Below are 25,741 nucleotides of genomic sequence, written 5' to 3' on the forward strand. Positions count from 1 at the left end.
TACGTTACCAGGCCTGACAACTGCTACGCTTTTGGTAAAAAAAATTTTTAGAGTGATGGACATTTAAAAAACAAAGCTTTCAGAATTTTTGGTGATTTTGACAACATTTTAAATGCCTCACCATGAAACAGTGGGGAAAAAATGGGGTTTCATATAAATTTTTAAATCATTTATATGTAGTAGCGTGGAAAATTCGTTACAATGAATAAGAAATTATACATTAATACAACAATTTAGCTGCCACTGGAATAAATATTTACAAAAGCGTTAATATTAACAAAAACTTTTTACTTTTTCCTGGTTCGTAAGAATTTTAAAAAAAATATTTCGTAAAAACTTTTGGAAGTATTTTTGCAATGTTTAAATGGAAATGGAAAATAAATATTTTTCAATAGCTTTGAGAAAACTTATTAGCAACTTTTTGATTTTTTCTAGGTCGCCGGAACACGAGTGGAAAATTGTCCTCTTGCAATACAATCAATTACTTAAGAGTGCGCATTATTAGTTAAACATTAAGAGAATAGAAAACAGTATAACTGGGTTGAACACCAGCGATCGATTCTGCCTAGAAATGGGTACCGTAAATATAGAAAATACGATAATTATCGACACCGATAAATAACGAATGTTTAATCGTGAGTATATTATCGCATTCTACTCGGTAATGGTTAATATCGAAAAAAATAGTATTTTCGTCACTCATCAAGTACGATATTATCATAAATGTAACGGAAATATTTGCCGATTTAAAAATAATCTATAAATTAGTTAAATAAGAAAAAGATATCTTTAAATCATGAAATATAAATATCTGATGATTGAGCAGTGCACAAAAAAAGGAAATGAACTGCCTTGAATAACTTTTGATCTTTCAATAAACGATAAGTATTTGTGCTTCCATCTGTTGATCATAAAGAGAAACATCAACGATCGCTTCAGTTTTAGGTATACAATGCGAGCCAGAAGCCTTACTTATCTCAAATGTAAAGATCCCAAAAAGAAATGATCGGCCTGTCGTAAACGACCAATTATTAGTTTATTTACTTGAGAATCTTTACAAGCTATCAATTTTACTACAACTACAGCTACAACTCTTATAAAGGATGTTGATTTCCTTGTTTTGAAATTATAGTTATGTTGTGATCGTACATATTTTAATTTTAGATATACTTGTTAATTGTACTTCGCTTTATCAATAAAAATTTTAATAATGGCTTTTAATCTTCTTTCACGACCGTCAACTATTCATCGTTTTATTGTGAAAGATTTAACAGTTTGTTGGTTGAGAAAGGTATCAACTATTGTGACGGAACCTTAATATGTTTTTTTTCATTTTCTTTGCATGTTTTTTTTTCTCCATTAAAAACATGTAATATAAGATTTAAAAAAAAAGAATTATACCTTTTTTCCTTCACTATCCTTAGTTTTGATTATATATTTCTAGCTATTGATAGGGAATAAAAAAATATTCAACAATAGTTAACAAAATTAAGGTTTTCCAGATGTATATAAAAATTTTAAAATAAATAATATTTAATTTATTTTTTGTAAAATTATAGATTTTTAATGAACTATGATCTTTAAAAATTTTTTTTTCATTTAAACATGTTTTTTTTTTTTTTAAATGAATCATTAAAGCGAAAATGTTTTTATACAATGTTATTTAAGTTAAAATTGTGATTTCCTTGGTATAGTAAAGGTGTTATTGTTAGGAATTCTGAAAGAGGATTAAATTATTACACATCAAAGTAGGCTAATTAGGAAATAAAAGAGATTGAAAGTTGCTATGAGTCACGGGAAACTGTTAAATTATAATTTATTTCATTAGTTGCATGCAAAATAATTTTGCTGCTAATAAACATATTTCAATTATACCCCCTTTAGTTTTATGTTTATTTAGATACAAGTGTTTTTAAAACTTATTAAAAACTATTAAATTAAGTATTTCAAGGTTGCCTTCCCACGGGAAGTATAGGAAAGACCTGGAAAATGCAGGGAATTTAAAAATGACCTAAAATAACAGGGAATCGTGATTTTTTCTTTAGAAACTGGGAAAATACAGGAAATTTTGTCTTCTATTTTCAGTAACATGGTAACCACTCGAAGAGCAATCTATGGGATATTTAAGGATGATATTTCAGCTATATTAAACTATTTCATTTACTATAGCATTATTGGGGATATTTCTGTATCGTGATCTGTCTCGCCAACTAAAATTGCCATGATGCCAAATAGATTTTATACTTGTAAATTGAAAAAAAAAAAAAAAACATGTAGATGTTTGCTTGGGGTGGCTACGAGTTATACCTTTCAAGTCAGTCCCTTTCTGTGATGTTTTTTTTTAACGTCATTATTGTGCCACTGATCACGATTTGGAAATCTCCCCCACATTATTTGTTTTATTAAATGTGTTCAACTGTTCCTTTTTTCTCTTAGTTTTTTCCAGCAATTATAACTAGTATAGTTAGCCCAATACAGCTCATACAAGAGCATAGTGATTCTGTTTTTCCTCTTATTATCTTGTGTATAATATGTACAGGGTACAATATGTAAGTATTGTGTACAATATATGTAAAGTAGCACAATATTTAAAAGAGACTTGTTTGTCCACAGAAGCTTACATGATTTTTCTTTAATGTATTCTGATTTAAACTAATTTACTCTTTATTTATATACAAGTGTCAAATCTCCTCCCTGTCTTAAATTTTAGGATATTTTGCTTGAACAAAAAATATTCATGATTTCATTTATTCTGTGATTATTTTGTAATAATTAAATAATAATTTTTAAAACATTTTAGTTGATTTAAATAATAAAAATCAGATTTTTTTTTATCATGATTTTTGCTAACTCTGGTTGTTAATTAATTTTTACAAAACATGAAAAGTTAAGCACAGTGCAGGTCTCAAACAATTTCAAAATGTGTACCCGCCAGGCATCTTGATCTAAACAACGTATTACACTGTATCTACATCAACAAATTTGTTTTCATCAGTTGTTAAAAAACTTTGATTTTTGTTTGAAGTGAACAACAACTTCGATTCAAGTTATTTTCAAATGTAGTGATTATTAACTATTTTCAAAGTGTAATCATTGCTTAACTACTATTAGAAAATGAATTTTACTAGAGGATTCATTTTACACATATGTTCAAAAACAAAGGAAGTTGTAGATTTGTATAAAAAATTTGTTTAGAATAATAAATTTACTTTAGGACAAGGAAAATTTAAAAAAAAAAATCTATTCATGTTTACATATGTGAATTTATAATTCTAAACCAGTTTTTTTAACTCCTCTTTTTATGCCTTTTTTACTGCAAATATTTTGTAATAAATTACAATGAGAATTACAAAGCAAAATATGTCTCTCTTCACTGAAATAATGTGTACTAGTATTTTAATTTTGATCTTCAATTCAATGTATATTTGTATTTGAGGCAATGATACCCATGATTAGAAGCTAATTGATAAATTTGCTTTGGTTTATGATGGCTTGACTAAATAAAATCTATAATGCTTGGTCACAGAGACATTCTCATTGCATCTGATAATGAGTTCATATAAGATTTGCACCTTTCAGATTCAAAAAATTAGTTGCATTTAAACCTTGTTACTTTAATAAACAAATGATAAAAGTAGTTGCTAGGAATCACTACAAACTATTTTTATTAATTTATTTCGTTCTTACCCTACTCACTTCACTTTTTTTTTTTTTTTAAAGAAATAGCTTGTTATGCTAAAAACTACAAATAAAAAGGTAGGGACTACAATAGTATGTTAGTTCCAACCACTGATTTTAAATATAAATCAGAAGCAAATATTATTAAAAAAGAGCATTAATTTTCGAAAGAAAGTATTATATAGTTAGTGAGTAAATTCAGAGTATCATTATCAGCATGGAAGTATCTTATTAAATGTATGTCCTTCAGCATATTGCTTTAAAATGATGTTATAAACTTTTTATATTAAATATTTTCTTATGCATAGTGATTATCAAGGAGCCGGAGCTGTGTTTTCTCTGGAAATCTAAATTTTCCAATGCTCCAGCAATTTCATGAAATGTTCTATCAACACTCATGAGTAGGGCTTCAAGTTTGTCCCAGGAAAAAAGACCCCTAATTCGTGGGAAAATCGCGGGAAATTTTGAAAATTACACAAATTCTAAGCATAAAAAAATTTATTATATAAATGATGCAGAGACAGAAATTTCGCAAATAATAAAGAAAGCTTAAAAATACGCAACAAAAGTATTTCTTTGAATTCCACGCAATATTAATATTTTTATTTAAATGAACAGAATTTTGGTACAAAGTACTGGACATTGTCAGATTATTCTCATTTATCCTTCGTCTTTCATCACTTAATAAATTTTTATACTTAGAAAACGATCTTTCTGCATCAACGCTGTTTTTAGGCACCGGCAAGCTTCGAATTGCCAATTTTGGAGCGTTCTGTCTTTGATTTCCAAAACTCGATCAATTTTCCTTCACCAACGAGCAATTCCTTAACCATTGCTTTGTAAGAAGTAATTGCTGTGAAAACTCAAACATTCTACATTCAAACTACTAGTTACAAGTCCTTACTAACTACTAGCCCCCCCCCCTTCATCTAAGAAACTGATCCATATTTAAGAAATCACAAGAAGCCGCCTAGAAAAATTAACTGGATATGTAGAAAGGTAGAAATTTCACTGCCCAGTGCAATAGCATGTAAACTTATTTTCTGTCAAAGATTTGATTTATAACATTTTCCTTCGTTTGTGATTCCAATTTCTTTTGTACTCTTACTGACTTCAGGAAGGTAATCACCCTCCCTAAGTGTAGAAAGACCACCTTAGTTGACAAGATTGTGATTATCACTTATCTTTGAACTATTTTCAGGTCATTTTGCCATTGATTCACTCCCCTAAATATCTAATCAATTTTACATGTTCAATTTAAGGTTCAGGAAAATAAAAAATTCTGTTTAATAAAAATAATAAATAAAAAATGAAAAAAAAAAAATTTAAGCAATTTTCGTGCAAGTCAAGACATATTGAGAAATTCGCGGATTTTAGGAAAAAATATGACAATTTTGTGGAAATCATCGCGGAAATTCACACCGCGACAAACCTGCAGCCCTACCCATGTGTCAAGAGGTTTTGCACATTGTATTGATATTGCTCTTTAACCCTCTTGCTGTATAAGGATTATTCTCCATATTAAAATACATCTATAATGATTTAAGATCCTATATAAGGGAGAAATTATTAGATTCCACTCTTTTTTTTTTTTTTTTTTTTGAGATTGTACAAATTAACTGTGTATTTTATTTATTAATTTGTTTTGTATCAGCTATTTATATTTTCTGAATCAGCTATTGGTTTTTTTTAATGCTCCTTTTTATAATAAAAATTCAAAATTAGAATTTGAAACTCGAAAACATGTATATACAATAAAATTGCTTTAACTTTTTATCTGGAACAGAGCTAGAAAGACAAAAAAATATTTTAGCATTTCATTTTTTTCTCCTCTTTTGGTAAATTTCTATTGAAAATTTCTTCTACTACATGGAATGTATAAAAGTTCTATATGAAATTATATATATATATATATATATATATATATATATATATATATATATATATATATATATATATATATATATATATATATATATATATAAAGGAAAATATGTATGCAGAATGTGAGTTATACATATAAAAAATTTTATATTACTTCTAATTTTATATTAAGTGCATAAATACATATATGATATTTTTTTAAAAATTATATTTGAAATTGACCTAATTTAATTCATGAAAAATTGGTAATTTTTAATTTAAAAATTTCAATTTCACTTCAGAAATTTCTTGTCGTTTAATTTTTCCTCGAACTTAGCCACCTTATTTTCATCAATTTTTATTGAATTTGTGTATATTCATGTTTCTTTTTTAATTGATCTTTATTTCTTAAAGGTTCATGTGAGGCATAAACAGACTATTTTTTCTGGAATTCAGCCAACAGGAGTTCCACATTTAGGAAATTACTTTGGTGCCATTAAGAAATGGTCTGATCTTCAAAATGAAGGAAAGAACTGCATTTTCAGCATAGTAGATCTACATTCGATAACATTACCTCAAGATCCACTTCAATTAAAGTTTGTGCAAAATTTCTACATTTTAATTTCATTGGTCTTATTCTTTTTTGTGAAACATGTATTCTTATTTTTAAAATTCTAAAAAGTACCACTTGGTGTATAAGTCAATCCCTTGTGTAAGTTGATTCTAGTCTAATAAGTGAAAATTGTGTAATGTTTATGCTGCTAACATTATTGAATCCGATGCAGATGATATTCTGGAATCTTTAAATTTGTAACTTAATATTGTGCTTTAAAAGTTTTCACTGTGTTATTATTTTTTTAAAAATATTCTTCACTTGATATCTTCACTTTTCTTATTCTTAATTTTTTTTTCTGAATGTAAATTAAAGTATTATTCCTAAAAATAAACTTTTATATATAAAGAAAATATTAGTAAAAAAGTGCAAAATTAATTGTATTTAACGTATCAAAAATTGTTTAGTAAAGGGGTAAATTGACACTTCATGTTTATCATTATTTAAAATGCACGTATATTTTTACAATCAACAAATTCCCATTTTATTACGGATGTATAAATAAGTCGACCTCCTGATTTTCGTAAAATTTTGGGAGTTTGAAAAGTTGACTTGTACACTAACATATACAGTATGTTTTTTGTTTTGTTTTTTTTCATACTCATACCTATGTTTTATTTTTAAAAATCAGAAAGTATTCCATTAAGTCAGTGGAGTTTTCTTCTTTGTTGTTTGCAAATTTAATAATTTTTATCTTGTCTATAATTTGATCCTAATATTTAATCAGTAATAAAATTTTTCCAATTTATCTTTAAGATGTTTTTAAATAGAATTAAGATAAATTTTTATCATAGTTATACCTTTTTTACGTTTACCTATGATGAAATATAGAAACATTTAAATAGTATAGTGAAATTAATACTATTTATGATTTTATAAAAAATATGTTTCTACTCATTTTCACGTTTAGTTAAATAACACAAAGTGTACAAAAACAAATTATACTTAATCATAAATTCATTTCAGTTTTTACTATCAAATTTGATATCATTTTACTTGCTGGCAGACAAGCATTAGAAGTTTTGTTTTGCATATCTAAATTAGCCAAGAGTGGCGCTAGACTTAGCCCGACAGGGGGTCAGCAATGCCCCGACAGGGGGGCTAAGATAATTTTGAAAATAAGCAATAATTTTTAATATACGAAAAATAATTAATATGACATAGACATATTTGTTCTGATAAAAAATTTATCATGATTCAAATATTAACAAAGAAAAAATATAAAAGTGATATCTGAATAAATAAACAATATATGCACATCCATCATAAGATTCTACAGTGTTCTCAATTAAATATTCTACTCAAACAATGCAACTCAAACAATAAAAAATTTATGCACAACTAGAAAAAATCCGAGCTTACTACTTCTAATGCTTAATTCCGTAGCCTTGTAATTTTGAACCTAATCCAGCAGACAAGAGAACTCCAGGTTCAAGTAGTGGAATAAATTTTTGCATTCGTGGAGGACGTTTTGATAGCCCGCATTTGAGTTACATGGAGAGGAAAACCACGAAATCCTCCTACGGTTAGTCTGATACCAAGGGAACTCTAAGAAATGATCCGCTTACCACTGAGGATATTTCACGTCAGCACTGTGGTCGGTAAAAGCCGGGTGTGGAATTCATATCACTCAGCCATCACTGGGATTCGAACTCGGTGCACCTCATTCGGAGGAGAATGCTCTATCCCTTGAGTCCAACTTTATTGAGTAAAAACTCTGCGGCAGGTACCAATTTTCCAATTTTATTGATTGGTACCAATTTTATTGATTTACTTAAATTTAATCACCTTCAAAATGTAAATGGTAATTCAATCGTAATTTTTGTAGAAAAAAAGGGAAATAAACCGTTTTTCCTCTAAACCTGCAATGAATGCAGAAGCAACCACGAGGGTTAGTGAGCAAAATGAACAGGTAGCGGAGCCTTCCAGTTCATTAAATAATTGTTAAATTACTAGTTATTAACATGCATACTTAAAAAAATACGAAAAACATTTTTCAGCATTAAGAAATAATAATTAAAAACTGCCATCAGCTGGAATAGAGCTCCCGATCTCACAGTTTTGTGTTAGATTTCATAATCATCAGCCCCAAATATACAAACCTGCCTTGCGGATATTTTTTAAAATTTTTTTTTAAATTCAATAAATTAAGTCATTTGGATACTTAACATTCTTGAAAAATGCTTTCCAAATTGATCAGTTCATTTAGAAGTAAACCATAATTCGGCTTATCTTATTCATTTTCAGCTTATGTATATATATACACCAAAAATTATTCAAAACTAGATTAGATATAACTGAAGGACTGCAAACTTAACTGTCGGATATAAAACCTTATTTAAGATTAAAAATGGTAAAACGAGGAAAAATCTACATTCCTCGAATTAAATATTTTAAAAATAGTCTGTTTTTAGGTTATAATATTCGTAATTACCTTAATAAACTTTAATCGTAATGTCGGGGTTCCGCCGATGGAAGACATTTAATATATACACACTAACGCTTTATATCAATTAGTTTTAGAATTACAATTATAGAATAATTATTATAAGATTATTATAGAATTAATAATTATTATAGAGTGAAAGGTTTTAAAAGACAAATATTTGTTAATGTTTAATATTTAATCTATGAAAAAACATAACACATATTGAAATCTAACGAATAGCCCCTGATAAATTTCGTGACAAAAAAAATTGAAGCTTGATTGATTTCCGGATTTTAGAAACACCTTCTAGTTTTACTATTCAATCAAATTGGTTTCGATGTCGTTCATCCCACCTGTCTCACTAGTGATTCAGTATATATTGATATCATTTTTGTTTCGTTCTTACTTAATATTAATTTGCTTGCGACAATTATTTTTTTACGTATTAATTGTTTAAATATTAATTGATTTTTGAATTGACAATTTCAATCATCTCTTAGGTATTTAAAACTGCAGCATATCACATGAAAATATTAAGTATATATCATTTTTACAATAAAGTAAAATGAAAAAGAATTCTGATCCTTAGGAACAGATATTAAATAGTCTCATGATCGAATGATGGAGCATAATTACCTTTTAAACAAATAAAAAAATTTTTTTACCTTTTAAACTAAAAATTTTCTTATTTTTATATAACTTATTGATACTCAAATTATTCAAAAGATGATATGACAACGAAGTTTTTTTTTTTTTTATTCAGTCATTTATTTACATTTTTTCCGCTTCTTTATTTATTTTTATTTCATTAAATTAAATGCACACGGTTAAAATAAAAACAAAGCTGTCAAATTTTTATATATAGTTTCGATTTATAACTTTAAGAAATTGCTTCGACTTTGATTAGGAAATTTAAAAGCCTTATTAATGAAAAAATTGAGGAGCCTTATTAACTTTAAACACATAATAACAACAAAAAGGAGTTAAAAATAGAATGATCAATAAACAATAAAATCGTAAGCTAACTAAATTAATTAATTTCGTGTTCGAACTATAATATTACAAATTAAACATATTTCATATTTATGGGAAACATGGAAAATTTGATCATACAGGAGTTTTAGACAATTTTTTTCTCATGTTGTAACATTTTTTTTAGCTGATGATCATTTGATTTCAATGCTTTATTAAACAAAATCATATGTTGTTTCTGTCTATTAGCAGTAAGTAAAATTAAAATTAAATTACTTTTGTTATATCAATTTTATCCGGAACAGACCAAATCAAGAGTTTTGGCAAACAGGCCAGTCAAAGAGGGAATTGAATAGTGGCCCGCCATTTAAATAAATAAACAAAACAAAAAAATCTCGATGTATATATAAAAAACTGCTTAAATCTTTCACGTTTTGATTGATTTACTAAAATTGATTTAATAGAAACATTTGCTTACCTCCATGTGAAAGATTTATGTCTTCTTAATATCCTACAAAAAGTTGATATAGAAATTCCTATTTCATTCTCTTACGATTGATTTGAAAAATAACAGAATTAAATCAACTACAATAATTAAATAAAGTAAACAATTATGCTAGTTGAAACATTTAGGATGATTAAAGGAAAGAAAAGCTTTTATAATAAATTAGAAAAAATATCTTCTAAATTTTGTAAGAGAGAAAAATTCGAATTGAACGAGTCCCAATTTAAGGACAATATGGAAATCTCAAGACAGATTCTAACAAGACCCTCCCCCTATCTACAGCCCTAGAAATGTTTTCTTCTTAGAAATTTATGACCAGAAATCAAACAAAAGGGTGTTTCTGTGGATATCTGATATTTCCGAAGTTAGGAGAAAAGAGCCCCTAGGCAATATCAAGAAGCTAAAAACATATTCTCACAGTGTAAAGTGAGGAGGCTATTTAACAACTCTGTGGGTGGTAGCTACGAAAGTGGGGATATTTTCATCAGTAGAAAAAGCGTTTTATTGCTCTTTTGGTTAGAAAACTGAAGAATAACAATTATTTTATGTTTGTAAGCACTTCGATTAGATTTTGAAAAGCATCCAACTATGTAAAAAAGAAAAAATAATCTGAATAAATCTCTGAATAAAACTTTAAAAAAAGAAGAAAAAAGTGGGATCTGGTGGCCCTCTTGAGTTATAAATAATAAATGAGTTAGAATTAAAAAAAAAAAAAAAGAAACAATTAATGCAATGAGATTTTAGACTTTTCGGGGGCCCCATCAGAACTCGGGGCCCTGGGCCAGGGCCCAATGAGCCCATCCTTAAAAATGGCTCGGGTTCAAAATTACAAGGCTACGGAGTTAAACTTTAGTAGTCGTAAACCCGAAAATTAGGTCAGCTGTTCAACGACGGATAGAATAAAATAAAATAGCAAGATATACAAATTTTTATATTATTTTGTGGAAGGTAATTTTAAATTGTAAAATACAAAATTTGAATAAAATTGATTGAATAATTAAAGATAAATGAAATTTAAACAAACCGACGTTTTTAAAATTTGAACTCAGAAACTAATCGATCGATTGCTCTGAAAGTTTGTGTTTTGAAATTAAAAGGATGTAAAAATATGTAGAACATGCAATTCAATAAATTTTATTATTATTTAATAAACTAGTAAAAAATAAATTATTTAAAATTATTTTTGCTTAAAAATTTGTGCATAATTTTTTTTTGTAATTTAATGTATACATTTTTCAATACACTGAAGAAGTTCTCGAGATAATGCGCAATAATCAAAGTATGAAGTTAAAATTAAAGGACCCAAACTTTCGATCTCTCTTTTTGCCATAACTTTGGACACTATCATCTTCCAGATTGCGGCTGTTTCCGCATTTTGAAAATTAAAAACCTAAAACTAAACTTTTGACAAACTTGCATGTTTGTCCTGAACAAAATGCGCTTTAGTGCTCTTTTTCGTAAAAATATGGTATTGACTCTTTATACGTGAATATACGATTAAATCAAAAGTTAATCAAGGTGTTCCCTTTTTCCATTTCATACACTGTACATAAAATAAGTCAATGAGAATCTATTATGTTGATTAATATATATTTTAAGATATTGAATACGGACAGTTTAATTGTTTCTCTGAATCAATCAACAATCTTTTTACTACTAAGAAAATGATTAAAAAAAAAATAATAAATTAAATCTGCCAAAAAAATTAAAATAAATTACAAATATTTTGTTAATGTTTGTTTTTCTTTTTTTTCCGACTGCTTATTTAATGCGCTGATTAAAATATAAACCTTGAATCCGAATAAGTAAATGATTTTCCTCATTTAAAAGTATTGAAAAAATTAAAACTGAATTTTTTTTATTTTATTCTTTTACTTTCATTTTGCTTGAAAATTTCACAAAGCAATTATGTGATCCCATAAACCATTAATAAACATGTTACATAAAAAAGAATTTGTAAAGAGGACCTGCCTCTCTCTCTCTGTGTCCCCCAGGCTTTTGTCAGTTATTCTCCCAGTAAAGAGGGGTGATTATCTATCCCCTCCTCAGTTCTCGAGAAAAAAGAATAGCAGTTTGAAAGATAAGTTTTCAAGAAAATCAAGATGTGTTTGAGGGGAAAGGATTTCTATGGGTCTTCGAAAAGTCTTCAATTTCAACCATGTCTAATCGCATCCGGACTCTAGTTTAACAATGTATGAGCAAAGTTTGGAGTAGTGCAGTGAAACTACAATTACATAGAATTTACAATATATTTTACTAAATTTTGTTACTAATTCTTAAAAATAAATAAATAAAATGTCAACTACAAAAATTTTTATTAGGCATTTGTAAATGAATTTTTGACATTTTTTAGGAAAAAAAATGTGACCAGACTATTTTCCCGACGAGACTTTAAATTTTTCCCGATGGGGGAGCTGGCCATGCCCGACGGGGGTGCTCCAGCCCCCCCTGACCCCCTACTGGCGCCGCCCTTGAAATTAGCATAAATGAATGACCTACTTTAAAAAATTATTAATATTTTTTGGAACCATTACACATATACGATAAATGATACAGAAAATTAAAGAAGAGATCTGGCAAATGTTTTTGCAATTGCAAATGTTCAGTATGCATAATTTTGTCACATCCAACATTGCATTTGTTACATCTAATGCATAATTTTGTTACATCCAGCATTGCATTTGTTACATCTAATGCATAATTTTGTTACATCCATTTTGTCCAATGTCTAATCTAAAATCAAGTTTGTTCCTCCCATTTTGAAGTCCCTCAAAACCAATGATTTTCTAATGCAACACAAATATGTTTATTAAATTCTTGTAATGTTTCAGCTTGTGGTGATTCATAAACGATGCCTTGTAGGTGCAGGTCATGTAAGTTATGAGGTCAAAGAGGTTTGGAAGTGGTAGCATATCAATTTTGATTCTTGGTTTAATAAATTCAATTCAGTAGATTTTAACCACCACTATTTCTAAATAATTTGCAGGTTTATATAATTCACGATTTAACAGTATTTATGTCATGCTATACCTCTTAAAAAGCAAGCAAAAATAGTCAAATATTTGCACAATTTACTTTGTAGTTATTTGCCGTTTTTTTTAATTATTTTGGCGTGTCCGCAGTAGTTGGCATCTCTGTAGCCACCAAAATGCCCGTACATCTCTCTATGTAATTTCTTTTCATTGAGTAATGTCAAAGGCACTGTTTATAAATGCCTGACTCCAAAAAGACAAGTTTAAAATGCATGTGTGAATCATTCAAAACTGCTGGCAATATAAAATTACCAGTGGTTAGAAAAACTATATTTTTTCTATAGTTATAACTGCTTTAATACAAGTGTTAACTACAACTATTTTTTTAAAAATCTAGTGTTTACAAACTATTTTTGAAACATAATCACGATTTAACTACTTTAAGGAGATTTGACTACTTTTAATTGATGATCATTTTGAAGTTTAAAAAAAATAGTGGAATATTGAAAGTATAAATATGTAAAAAGTGGTTTAAAATATGAAATTTATTTTTTAAAAACATATTTCTTTCAATTTTCCACTTTGTATACCTTTTTTAACAGTGAATACTTATTTCCAAATATGCTAAAAATATTTATTTAATTAATTAACAAAATTTATTTATGATTTTGTTAAGTGTCTTAAACTTAAAACTTAACTGAAAAAATTGAACAAAGTTCATTAGTGAAATCCTCATTGCATCTGCTGATGAACTTGCATAAGTCTCCATTTATCAGGTTTGAAAAATTATTGGTACTTAAACCTTGTTTTTCTACTAAACCAGGGTTGAGTTTTTGACACAACAGAGGAACAAATTGTGTTTTTTCTGGTAAAAGCTGTCAAAAAAATACTTTTTTTCTTTTTGTTATGGTACAGTAAACACTAACTTAACAAAATTTTCTTTACAAATGACAATTATTTTGGAGATTTTTTTTACCTAACCATAAAAATACATTGTTATTTTTTTATTAATAATCTTAAATTATTTTTTGACAAATACATACCCTCCAACTGCTACGGAATTTCCGTAGTTTCAGAAATCTTCTTTTCTGACGGTAGCAAAATTAATGTCTTAATATTTAAAAAAAATTAATTTTAGCGTAACTTGTCCACTATTACTTATAAAAGTGCAGGCCATATGGCTAGATTCTTAAGTTCTGATAAAAGTTTTATGAGAGATCCATTTGCTTTAAAAATTTCTACTTTGGTTCGCAACCACTAGAAAGAATTATTTTCAAAATCCTCATAAGTTGGAAGGTATGCAAATATCTATCTATTCTGTTTATTTTTAAAAATTTTAATGTTTTAAGATACACTTATTTTTAAAAGTTTAATTAGTTGAAATAAAATAAAAAATGCAATATCACCAGAGTTTTGGGTTTTTGACAACAGGGTTTTTGACATGATGGTAAAAACCTTCATATGTAAAACACTTTCCAACCCTGAAACTAAAATCATTTGCGAAAAGTTATTACAAAATGGGTCACTTTCTTATTTTTTTCGTATCACCTTGCTCACTGTACTACTTTTTTCAAAAAGTAGCACAAACTAGGAAATATTAATTGTAACTACAATAGTTTCAATACTCGTAGCATGTTATTTATGACCACAGGAAACTGCAAGGAACAAGCTTGATTACAGATTAAATGTTAAGCATGTAACAAAAGAAAAACTCATCAAACATTAGTAACTGAAACAAAAATTAAACATTTTTCTTTCAATTTATGTATCATTTATTTTAATGTGTGTAATAGTTTCAAAAATATAACTTTTTAAAGTCTAATTATTCATTTGTGCTAACTTTGAATTAGTACTAATATCTAAATTTATTATAAAATTATTTACAATCATTAAAATATTTTTTTTCTTCTGAAATTTTTCTTTCTAGATATAACATCCATTTAATGACTGCTTGTCTGCTAGCATGTGGTATAAACCCTGATTTATGCATATTATTCTTACAATCACAAGTGAGTCTTTTCTATTTTTTCTCATGAAAAATAATTTTACAAATGCTGGTTGGTTTAGAAGCTGTTATTAATTGGCATTTTATTGTTGATTTATTGAAATTGGTTATATTTATTCTTATTTATATTGTGCAATTTATTAGTAGTTCTTTTCACATACTAAATACAGTGAACTCCCAATTATTTGCTGGCAGATCATCCGTGCTTCAATTTTTTTTTTCTTTGCAATGATAAACAACATAGCATTTAGAATTTAAAATAAATAAATTTATAAAGATGGAACTATTTTAAGAGAAAACTATTTGAATAATTTAAAAAATCAGAATTAATTTTCAAGTATTTTGACCAACTCAATTAAAACAAAGATTGGAATTAACTTCTTGTGGATTTTGACTTTGTTCTTTGTTTATTATTTAGTTAACAATGAATTTGCATACATTTTACTCTAAGTGCAGAACCTCTTTTGGAAAATGACCGAAACAAATCAAATTTTTATATCAACTTGAGAGTTTTTCTATTAATTGTAATTGCCAAATGCTCTAATTTTGGTAAAGGATTCTATAAAGAGGCAGAGAATTAATAGCTAACACTTGCAGCAATTCAGCTTTTGGATATTATTTTTAAAGCCTCACCCTGATATAACTTGAACAAAGTTGTATTTTATTTGAATTCTTGAATGATTTATGTGTAGTGGTGGATTAACTATAATTAAAATTCAATCAAGGAAGCTTTAAAAAATAAAAAGGTTCCCACTAAGTGGGATAAAGTGGCGCATAAGTTGATTTAAAAATTAAAAGACAAAATTTATGCATTGAAGATTTAAGTTAAGAACAGTAAAAAAGAATATTTAATTCTTGGTGCACTTAACCTTCTTCTGTAAAACTAAATTATTGCTGATTTCTCATCTTACTCTGTGGAAAAATTAATTTTATATTTTACTATACATAAAGTACTTCTATAATTTTTAAATAACTCTTTAAACTATAAGCAGAGTTCATAGTTGTCCTGACTTTCCTCACACAAAATATTTTTTCCTGATTTTTAGTTTTTTGTCCTGACGCTCCTGATTTTTTGTATGTATTCAGAATATCCTATATTCTAAGAATGCATGCTCAAATTTTTCAAAAATTATTTTTTTATCTACTTTTATTTTTTATTTATAATGACCTAAACTTTGTGAAATTTAACTTGCTTTAAAAAAAAAAAACGTGGAATGGAAAAGGCTAAATTCATCATAAATTTAAGGAAGAAGGAAAGAAAAGATTTCAAAGTTATTTGAAATTTAGGCTTTAAAAATTTTAACGTTTTAATGTTTGAAAAAAATAGAGATGCATAAAATATTGGTCTATTTTCCTTGATCATGAAAATATTTGTTATTCAAATCTTTTGCATAATTTGTGTTTTGATTTATTTTCTATTAATATTTATATTACTTAAAAATTAAAGGCTTTTACTAACCTACACTTTTTTCTAAAGTGAGATTTTTACATCAAACAAATCCTTGGTATTGTTTTCAAATAGAAACTTTATTAGTTTCCAAAATTTTCTCTTTTGATGAACAGAAATCTCTTAGTTTCTAAACTAATTCTTGTATTCAAGCAATCTTACACATCTTGTTTTTTAACCAATAAAGTTCTTAAAGCATGTTCTTTAAAATATTTTAAAAAAGTGGCATGTCATTTGCCCCAAGCTCATTCAACGTATTATTAACTGAAAAGATATAGCTTGAAAATAAAGACTTCCTTATCAGCATTAAGAAATAAGACTTTTTTTAAATTAATATTTGCATAATATTCTCCAGAAAAATTCCCTTTAAAATATTTCACTAGAATATGAATGCAAGCATGTGTAAGAGTTAAATTAACTTAATTGGGCTTTACCTTCTATGTTATTAAGTTAATTTTGTTACAAAATTGATATTCCTAATTAGACTTGCTTGTTTTTTCTAAACCAATATGAAACCATCTATTTTCATTTTAGATACCACAACACACTGAACTAGCCTGGATTTTGGGTTGTCTAACAACTATGCCTCGATTAGCTCATCTGCCACAATATAAAGTAATTTCTTATTTTTCCTGATGCAATTTTGTAATAAATTATGCAGCTACAGTCAAAGGTTACAGAACCTGTTTTTTTTTTTTAATTGTTCGAAGCTTATTCTTGTTTTTTTATGTATAAATAATAACTTTCTTATGTATAGTCTTATGTAAAAGTCTTATAAGAATGTGCAAGTTTATTATAACATTATCTTTTTTTAACATATTCAAAAAAAAATAATAATAAAAAGATTTTATACATTTCCGTTAAACTTTCCTTTTTTCTACTCTATTAGGCTCTACATTGTTTTCACATAACAAGTGAATATCAAGGAATTTTATCTATCTAAAAATCTCAGGAATTTAATTTTCAAAAAAAATCAGTCGAAAGGAATGAATTTGAGTTCAAGGAACCAGAAAGTCATGCACTGTAGGGAAAAGGTTAACTATAATTATCTAATCTTTCTATACAAATTTATTATCATGCAAATGTTTACTCTAGCTCTGTAAAAATAAAATAAAAAATTACATGGTTTATTTTGAATCATAATTTCTATCCTAATTAATAATCCTAATTTGAATCTTAATTCATAATCCTATTGAATACTGATTTTGACGCTGCATTTCATTATTACCGCCTTTTATTAATATTTAGTCAACTAAAAATTTCTGTCCTCCACAAAAGAATGCATACCATTATACAAGGATGTAAAAGGTGCATTTATAAAAATATATATATACTGCTTAAGGCCTGGCTTCTTAGGACAAGCGCCTTATCTGGGCGTCAGCATTAAGTTGACGTTACCCTGACGCCAACAAAATACTGGTTTGTTAGCTCAAGGCCCGGTTTCTTAGGACAAGTGTCTTATCTGGGCGTCAGCGGAAAGTTGACGTATCGCTGAAGCCAAAAAAATACTTATCTGTTAGCTCAGCGTGAGCAGTCGGTCCAAAGCAGACATTATCTCTCATTGCGCATGCATTAATAACGTAAACAAATATTTAATTTGAATTTGTATTGATTTTGTTATTGTCGACCAGTGCTTTAGAGAACAAATAATGGCTTTGTCCTAGAAAAAACACATTATAGCTGAGCTAAATGAAGAGTGCTACATTTAATGAAGAAGCTATGTTTAATGTTAAAATCAAAATCTTGGCTGATTTCAATCTGCTGTTGGATGTTGTCTGCCATTGCTTCAGTCGTTAACGTCACGCTGTAGTCCAACTGCAGTTGAGTTGGACGGAAATTGTAGTTCAAGATGAGTGTTCGATGACGTATACTGTCATACTCACAAATGGACCAATCAGAGGTTAGCGCTGATTTCCAGCTGACGGCGACCTGTCCTAAGAAACCAGACCTTTAGATGTGTCCGATACTTTCATTACAAGTTTTAATATGCATGCACATGCTCTTGCCTGCCATATGTGCTGTTTCTTTTTAAACTAGTACATTACCATTGAGTTGAAGGGTATATACCATAACACTTTCTTTTATAAACGAACCTTTTATATTCCTGTAAAAAAAAAACGGTGTGTACTTTCGCAGACAGAACTTTTGGACCTAATATAACGTTTTTGCTGAGTTCATTGAAGTGTATTTGGAATAAAACAAGTGAACAGTTTCTCCAAAGCTCTGTCATTATATGAGTAACCTTTTTTAGGGAATTTTGCACTAATATAACTATTCATGATATGATTGTTAGGTTAAGTTTTGTCTAGCTTAAGTCATTGTTACTAGCTTTTATCTAATGATTACATTTCATTTAGATTGGTGCCTTATTCTTTACTTATATTCTATTTTATTTTTCATAGGACAAATCATCATCATTGGAGAACATACCTTTAGGCTTATTTGTTTATCCTGTCTTACAAAGTGCAGACATTTTATTATATAAGTAAGCATAATCATTGTTTTTTAAATACTGTTACAGTTCTAAGATAATCTTTTTGAGTTGTACTATTAAATCTCTATTGAGTAAATTATTTAAAACTATAAATTTCTGTCTATAAAATTCAATACTCCAATGCCAGATATGGTACTTTAACATAATATTCATTAAGTTGCTTCTATTTGTTTTTGTACTATGCCATGGCTGTAAGAAGGGATAAAAATATGCTTTTTGTATGTTAACTTGAAATGAAACTTTTTGAACTAAGTATGTTATATATTTTTTCACTGCATCATACTATGCATACAAATGAATAGAGCCCTATAGATTGTGCAATGATCTGAAAAACTGCATAATTTTAATTTTTTAGCTAAATATCTTCATTCAGCAGATAAACTTGTCTTTGTGTTTTTCTCACATGCAATATAGACTTCTTTTTCATTATAAAGAATCCTTTTAACAACTTATTCTTAACTTTGTGAACCCAAGTCTTGTCAACCAGCATTTAACTTCATAAAAGTTGCTCAACATTTTGATTTAAAAAAAATAGCTTACTTTATCAATGACTTATAATATACAGACTACGCTTTTTGCAAAACTTTGCCAAGTACTTCACGTTTTGCAAAATATTTTATATAGTTTTGACTTTCATAATTTTTGTTAATTTTGCTGACAATTTAAAATCTTCACTACGAGGAAATGAAACAAAGTGCATTTTTTTATGAACTTTTGAATTATTTACATGTAGTGACATGGAAAATAGCTTTAAAATAACATGATTTAACAAAGAATTATATATTTAATCATTAACTTTTCTACCACGAAAACCAGTTTTCTCACAAAGTGTAAAAGTTGTCAGCCCTGTTATGTATTTTTAAATACTAGGAATGAGCAATCTATCTATGAAACTTGAGTATATTGTATACAAAGAATATGTTGAAAAAAGTTTTGTTCTGGACACAATCAGATTCTGGAAATCATATCTAGTCTTAGGGAGGTATCTAAGTTAAGGTTGGGCTTTCTCCTGCCTAATTCATCATTATAAACATGAACTCATTATTACTCAGTGTTTTAACTAAAATAAAAATTGAAACTTCTATAAAAAAGGGTTACAATTTGTGCACCAATAAAAAACAAGCACTTATTGGGGTACTATGTTAATTGTTGATCTGTCACTCGATTTTAGTTTTCTTTCAGTGATTAAATGTGATGAATATTTTATTTCAATGTTTTGTTCTAAATCAACTGTCATTCGTCTTTCAGATCTACTCATGTTCCTGTAGGTGAAGATCAAATTCAACACATTCAACTGACTCAGCATTTAGTCAAAGTATTTAATAACAAGTATGGAAAAATATTTCCAGTTCCTGAAGCATTAATAGGTAGAATGTGTTTTATTTATTTATCTCTCACCTAAACTGTCGCTTTTATTTAAATTAAACGTTATTTTTTTGCATCAGACTTATTTTAATGTACTGTTTGGTCAGATAATGTACATTAACAATTGGACACAGAATTATTTAGCATTTTTCGACTTTCTTCATTATTTTAGGCCAAAATAAGTTTAAAATATTATATCTAGCATTTTAATAATGATTATGAAATAAAGCATGAAACACTGGTTTCTTTTCCTGCGTCAAAGGTAAAATCTGCCAAACATAGCTCTCTTTTAAATTTGCACTTATTTAGATCTAAGAAAATCAGTTCATCATGAAATTTGCAAAATCAGTTAATGATAAACTTTTGAATATGAATGGAAAAGAAATTTTAAAACAACTTTTTTTATATTTTGGTACAAATATGATTCCAATCTTCTATCCCGTTTTTGTAACTATTAGACTGTTTCTTATATTTAAAAAATATGAAAATATATTTTTGCTTGTAACTAGAACTGGAGCATATTTTTAGTTTAAAAACATTTCTAATCCTGGTATTTTTTTTGGAAAGTTATTGAAAAGAAATCTTAATTGCTATTTTATACTCAACTTGAGAACTTAATTAAATAATGACTACAATTTAGTGAAGTTAGTCTCTTAAACAATGTGAATAAACAGGAAAGTGTAATATGTTCTTTTTTATGGCCCATTGAAGAATTTGAATATTTGATTACTAATATAGTTATAACTTATTACTTTTATACATTTATGGCTACAACACATCAGGGAGGTATATATTAACAGAACTCCTTGATGTACATAATTAGTTATTAAACCTTCAATTAGCAATTGATTTAAATAATAACATTTAATTAACTAATTACCTATCTTAAATTATACAGTTGTCTTTAATTTACTTAAATAAAAACGAAAGTATGCTTAATTATTAAACAGTTCAATAAATCTCCTGAAATATTTCGAAATTTTTGTTGAAGTTAACGGGAAGAAAAGTTATTTTATTTATCTGAAAAAGAATTGAAGAAATTTCAAATTCAGAAATTATGTTATATGCCATAAAACAAAGTAAATTACAAGACAAACAACAAGGTCTTCATTTCGCGTCGAGTATGATATTAATCTACTTCCAGTATTAGAGACAGTTACCCTTGATTTGATGGCATAAAAGCATTGGATGTGGGAGAAATATATAATAAGTTCTTATCTCTCTAGTCCCTCCTCATCACTATACATCACCTGCTCTACTGTTTTTTACAAGAGAATCCGCGTATTTTGATACTACTTAACGATTTTCCATATTTTGACTATTTTCTCTCCTTTTTTTGTATAAAAAAAAGAAGAAGAAATTACATAACTTTTTTTAAAAAATCCGAGTTTTTTTTTTTTTTTCAAAAATATTTCTTTTTTCACTTAAGTGCAGGAATTACTAAAACTATTACCAATTGTATATCTGTGAATGCATGCTGGTATTACAAATTGCTCTAATTAGAGATTCAGCATCCTTTAATTATCCTTATTTCTAGAGGCAATTTTGTCCTTAATTTTTATATTTTGGACTTCCTGCCCTGATTATATTTATCAATAATAATATTAAATATCACAATAGAAGAGTGTGTTGCTATCAAGACCAGTAGCAGAACCTCTGTATTTATCTACAACACCATAAAAAAAATACTATAACTTATCTACAGAACATGCTGTAAAGTATTTGTATTCAAATGTTTCACTTGGTAAGTTTGCAAGTTTTGCTAGGCAAAAATATTTACTGAAAGAAACATTTTAAAATTAATTAACTAAAATTTGATTAAAGGCGATGAAAATCCAGCTGATGAAAATGAAAGACAAGCTGTTATAACAGTAGAGTTGAATTTTTTTAAGTTTAACTTACGTTAATATTACTACCACTTTTTTTAATGTTTAGTTTATTTTCGTCTGCAAAGCCAAAATAAACTTACGACACTCGTCGAAGTGCCACACTATCATGGGCTTTCCTGAAAAAGCTTCTTTTAACTGCAGCTATTGAACGTTCATTCTTCACCTTCGAAGATACCGAAAATGTTGCTCATTTCACGTTACCCAGTGGCCACCTGCGAACCTAAGTCACAGTAGGGAGCAATATTACCCACTCTACAATGCCACAAATACCCGTTCATAGGGTGGGCCCTATTCACACACATAACACACAATAGAGGACAATACACAGAGAGAAACAACCATGCCCTGAGCGGGATTCGAACCAACATCAGGCACGCTAACCACTCAGCCACCTGGTTGTCTACATTAAAAATTAATATACAGGGTTATTCATAATTTCCTCCGCCTGTAAACGCCATTTTTCTTTACTACAACTGGCTTCAGTGGTACATGTTACTGCCATCTACCGGCAACTGCTTAAATTAAAACTTGAATAATTTCATATGTTCTTTTTTGCCATATTCGTCTTCGTTTTTTTACTACAATGCTTCGAAACCCCGGAGGGAATTATGAATAACCCTGTATATTATATATATATATATTTTATTTATATTCTTTTACATTAAAAATTAAAATACGTATAAGAAATAAATTATGTGATTTTGTTGGGTATATTTATAGTTGATGTCTCACTTTTTTTTTTCAATATTTTTTACTCATTCTTATATTTTGTACCCCTTACAGTGTCCCACATTATTACAAAATTTTATGCTTGTACTTTTGAAGCAAAGCACTATATTATAGATTATATTTCAAATTTCATTTTAAAGCCTTATATGTTATAATTTAATTTGCTACATAGAAAGTACTCTAATTATTTACAACTACAACACTTCCTCTATCCATTCATAGGGCAGAGGAAGTGTTGTAGTAGTAATTAGTAATCCTCATATAGTAGTAATTACTAATCATAGTAGTAGTAATCCTCATTCATCTAGAACTTTCAAATGTAATATCCTTTTAAGCTTTTAGCTAGGACTTAAGTTAAACCTCAATTATCTTTAGCAAAATAAAATCAATGATTATACAAAATAAAATCCTCAAAAGAAAAACAGCATTTTCTGTTCTTGAAATAAGATGGAAAAAATCAGAATCAAAAAAATATATTTGTTTTACTGATTTTAATTAATGTATTTGAACTAAACTGTATGATGCCACTCTTCTTGCTACCTCTCCTTCTCTCTTCTCATAAACTGTCACAATTTCATGAACACTCTCATCTTGTCTTTCATGCAGCAACTACATCTTGTCTTTAATTCTCACAATTTCTTGAACTTACTGTCCCTTTACCCTTTACTTTAACTGTCGCAATTCCATAAACCTTTCCCCCTAGTCATAAACTTTCACAATTTCATCTTCTCCTCCTCCTCCCTTTCTCAGGAACTTTCACGATTTAAAAACCTTTAGCTTAGAACAATATGTCAATTGTTGGAAACTTTTCGGATGATTAATTGAGCCTATTTTGACATACTTCAGCATGTTTTGAATGAACATAAGACTTTTTTTTTTTTAGATGAAACCTGTGCACGTGTTAAGGGCCTCAGAGAGCCAGACAAGAAAATGAGCAAGTCCGACAAAAACTTTAAAAACAGAATCGACCTGACAGACTCTCCTGACATCATAACAAAAAGAATAAAAGAAGCCCTCACTGACTTCACGTCGGGCGTCACATACGACATGGAAAAACGTCCGGGTGTCGGTAATCTGATTCTCGTCCACAGCCTGTGCTCAGGAAAATCCTTTGAAGAAATCTGTAAGGACAGTGAAAGCCTGGACACTGGCCAGTACAAGTTGGTTGTTGCTGAAGCTGTGATAGAGCATCTAAAGCCAATACAAGAACAAATAAAGCGAATAATGTCCGATCGTGGATACATCGAAAGGATTCTTAAAACTGGATCTGAGAGAGCAATTGAAATTGCATCCAAGACAATGAATGAAGTTAAAACTTCTGTAGGTCTTACAGTAGAAGGCTGTCAATTAATTAAATAACTAATTGTGATATTAAATTATTAGTCTATTTTTAATATGCAATTCTGTGATGTTATACTATGTTTTGTAACTGAGAGAACTAAAATTAGCCAAAAATAAATAATTTTTTGACATATTTTTACCTGTTTATCTAGACTCAGTATCTTACCTGGTTATTCTAGACTCAAACTTTTGGCTATTTCTTTGCCAGTAGAGGATCCTTATGATGCTAACTTTGAAACATTAATTTGCATTTTATAGAGTTCTGTGTTATATAGATCATATCATTAAGCTTACTGACTAAGCATCACAATATACAGGGGCTGTTTTTTAAGTAAAGGCTGTTTTCTTATGTACACTTAATAGGTGGTGTGTGTGTCACAACGAGTGCTTACCTCGTGTCCTAGCATTCCATGAAAACAACTGTGCCCAGTTACAGCTGTGTAGGGAATCTATGTGTTCAGTTCTATGTCTTTAAAATGTTCAAGTTCAACAAATCATCCGCCACATATGAGGTACGGTCAGTGTTGCGTTTTTAGTAGGCAAAAAACCTATCTACTGAATGCTTTCACCGGTAGATTTGTGAAGTTTATGATGCTTAATACTGGTATGCTGACAAATTTTGCTACTTTATGACTCTCCCCACAACTCAGTCTCGAGCTTTATTGAACTCATTTGGCTAGGAAGTTTTGGACCACCCCTCAATACAGTCCAGACCTTGCGCTAAGGGATTTTCATCTTTTCCGATGTTTCACACATCATTTTGACAGCTACCAGTGCTGCGATGACGTCCAGTACATGAAAACGCCATGATCATTTGTTTATCGGAGCAGACGACAAGTTACTATGAAGAGGATATTCTAAATCTAGTTGTAAGGTATGATAAGTGCTTAAGCAAACTTGACAACTATTTTGAAAAAAAGGAAATTAAAATTAAAATAGTGTTAGTGATAGAATTAAAATAAGTGGAATTAAAAAATAAATTAGCTTCATGAGAATTTTCTTTCTTTTGGTTTTTATTTTCAAACAGCCCTTACTTAAAAAACAGCCCTAGTATATCTGGAACATATTATTCAAATGTTTTTAAATTATTTCCAACTGCAAATTACTTTAAAACAAAAAAACTTGTGCTTAGGTATTTCTTATTTACAGAAAAAAAATTTAATTATCCAAAGCAATATAATCAAGAAGAACAAGAAAATATATTAATTTTGTTTGCTTTAGAGTTTAAAACCTGTTTAGAGTTTAGTTAGCAAATAATTTTTCTTTCAGCCTTTGAACGGTTGATGATTCTTTCTCAGCATCAGAAAATCCTTTAATATGATTTTCATGGTTTATACCTATAAATGATTATAATTTATTACAACCTAGTTATTATAATAAATTATTATTATTTTGCGAATTATAGAATTGTGTTATATAGATCTTCTGCTGCATTATATG

The 25,741-nt window shown here is 28.3% G+C and overlaps 1 protein-coding gene across 1 annotated transcript; it reads left to right on the top strand.

Moving 5' to 3' along the window:
• The first annotated feature begins 994 nt into the window (after window positions 1-994).
• Window positions 995-24,434, top strand: TrpRS-m (Tryptophanyl-tRNA synthetase, mitochondrial). The gene is made up of 7 exons (XM_016062009.4): window positions 995-1,291; window positions 5,956-6,137; window positions 14,959-15,040; window positions 17,018-17,098; window positions 18,886-18,968; window positions 20,226-20,344; window positions 23,844-24,434. Exons 1-7 carry the CDS (start codon window positions 1,211-1,213, stop codon window positions 24,317-24,319), a joined length of 1,104 nt encoding a protein of 367 aa, XP_015917495.3. The 5' UTR covers window positions 995-1,210; the 3' UTR covers window positions 24,320-24,434.
• Window positions 24,435-25,741: the final 1,307 nt, after the last annotated feature.

This window comes from Parasteatoda tepidariorum, chromosome 5 (genome assembly GCF_982258835.1).
Source record: "Parasteatoda tepidariorum strain Cologne lab strain chromosome 5, Ptep-v5.0, whole genome shotgun sequence".
Taxonomy (NCBI): domain Eukaryota; kingdom Metazoa; phylum Arthropoda; class Arachnida; order Araneae; family Theridiidae; genus Parasteatoda; species Parasteatoda tepidariorum.